The sequence below is a fragment of the Octopus bimaculoides genome, chromosome 22 (assembly GCF_046866305.1).
Source record: "Octopus bimaculoides isolate indiv1 chromosome 22, ASM4686630v1, whole genome shotgun sequence".
Lineage (NCBI taxonomy): Eukaryota > Metazoa > Mollusca > Cephalopoda > Octopoda > Octopodidae > Octopus > Octopus bimaculoides.
This window is the reverse complement of record NC_142949.1, coordinates 38060730-38063229: the sequence shown is the minus strand read 5'-3', so window position 1 is coordinate 38063229 and position 2500 is coordinate 38060730. Positions and strand designations below refer to the sequence as shown.

General features: G+C 33.2%; 1 protein-coding gene across 1 annotated transcript in view; it reads left to right on the top strand.

The window, feature by feature from the left end:
• The window catches only part of LOC106874426 (nuclear receptor subfamily 2 group E member 1), a 55144-nt gene extending 52984 nt beyond the window's left edge, over nucleotides 1–2160 (top strand). Inside the window, exon 9 of the mRNA XM_089339638.1 lies at nucleotides 1314–2160. Within this exon, the coding sequence (XP_089195764.1) occupies nucleotides 1314–1582 (269 nt within the window). The 3' untranslated portion in view covers nucleotides 1583–2160. The remainder of the gene's footprint in view (nucleotides 1–1313) is intronic.
• The last annotated feature ends 340 nt before the right edge of the window (nucleotides 2161–2500 follow it).

Below are 2500 nucleotides of genomic sequence, written 5' to 3'. Positions count from 1 at the left end.
AGTGATTTTATACATACATGTATATATATATATATATATATATATATATATATATATATATATATATATATATATATATATATATATATATATATATATATATATATATATATATATATATATATATATATATATATATATAGGCGCAGGAGTGGATGTGTGGTAGGTAGCTTGCTTACCGACCACACGGTTCCGGGTTCAATTCCCCAGAGAAAAGTTTCGTGTACTATAGCCTCGGGCCGACTAAAGCTTTGTGAGTGGATTTGGTAGACGGAAACTGGAAGAAGCCTGTCACACACACACATATGTATATATATTGTGTGTGTGTGTCCCTCCACCACCGATGCTGGTGTGTTTATGTCCACGTGACTTAGCGGTTCAGCAAAACAGACCGATTGAATAAGTACTCGGCTTACAAAGAATAAGTCCTAAAACCATTTAAGGTGCTCCAGCATGGCTGCAGCCAAATGACTGTAACAAGTAGAAGTATAAAAGAATACATATGTGTGTGTGTGTGTGTGTTAGTGTGTTTGTGTGTATGTGTGTGTGCGAGTGTGTTTGTACGTGCTTGCGTGCGTGTGTGTGCGTGCACATATACACACACCTCTTAGCACATACATGTATGCAGACACTTTCTGCTAGAGTGGATCATAATTAATTAACAAGTTTGGGCGGGATATTTAATGTAGAATATTTGATTACGTTTTAGCGGTTCAGTGCTGGTATGTGTGTGTACGTGTGTGTGTGTGTGTTTATGTGTGTGTGTATGTGCGTGCTTATGTGTGTACATATATGTATGCACGTAAGTATGTAAGTACACTCACACACTTGTGTGTATATATATATATATATATATATATATATATATATATATATATATATATATATATATATATATATATATATATATATATACTAGTGGATACTGAAATAAGTGCCGTTTGCTTACTTGCACATATCTATGCGTTTATATACAGAGCTTACCCACACACATGCAGATACTGTGTAAGCGAATGCACAAATTAAAATTCTCGAAACACGTTGTGAAAGTTAAATATACGTATTAACAGTTTCACTCAATTCAACATAACTTTAAATAGACGCAGATCTGTTGATCTAACTCACAGGTTCTCAAACTTATATACACACACACACACACACACACACACACACACACACACATATATATATATATATATATAAGCATGTATACATTTGTATATTTTTATACTTATATCTTATGGATAACTATATATATATTTCATATAAAATACATGTGTATATCTACATACATATATATTTATCTTTTTCAGTTTTTCCAAATGCTGGTAGCGAGATGAAAAGCTTACGTGATTTCCATACGATTGCCGGATTACAAGATCAAGCTCAGGTTACGTTAAGCAAATACATACAGGGAAGCTATCCCAGTCAACCGTTTCGCTTCGGCAAACTGCTGCTCTTACTTCCGACATTGCGCAGTATTTCTGGTAATACAATAGAAGAACTTTTCTTCAGGAAAACCATCGGAAACATTCCAATAGAGAGACTTCTTGTAGACATGTACAAATCTTCCGATTTCTAATTGCGATTCAATCAGTCAGTCAATCAATCATTCAATCACTCAATCGATCAATCAGTCAACCAATCAATCAATTTGATCAGATCAGATCAGTTTTCTTTACAAACATTTATACCATTCCGCTACATTTGTTTATTTTTCCATTTGGCTCTCTGGTACCCGTTTTTCGTCTCAATGTCCGTCGTCCCTCCAGCTCCCGTGTTTTCCCCTCTCTTCTTTTGGGAGCGACCACGAATAAGGGTTTGGTAACTGTGGCATGATAAAAGTGGATTGGTTAGGGTGGTTTGGTGTGGGTGGATTGGCGAGGGTGCGTAGACGAGGGTGAGATGGTGACGGTAGATTCATGAGGGTCACATTTGTTGAGAGGTACGGATATAATCACATGCGAAACTATAAAAAAAACTGCAGGTCCTAACAACTGACGAAAATCAATACTGTTGGAGATATTTCATTTCATTGAAGTATGTAGATAATGTTCATCCATACATACATAAACACACGCACACAGACACAGACAGACAAACACACACACAGATTTATCTATATTTACATACATATGTACATATATATATATATATATATATATATATATATATATATATATATATATATATATATATATATATATATATATATATATATGTATATATATATGCATACATAGATACACACGCACACATATATACATATGCACTAAAATATTTACATATACATCTAACCTCAACATGGCGGCAAGGTTTATCTTGTGGGTGGTTCCGTCGACGGTATATACATACATGTTGACGATACTTATATATATATATATATATATATATATATATATATAAGTATATGTAATATGACTATTTATTCGAATAATATCTCTTGTTTTATGTTTATTTTACGGGGAAAAAATAAAATGTTAAAAAAAAAAGGAAAATA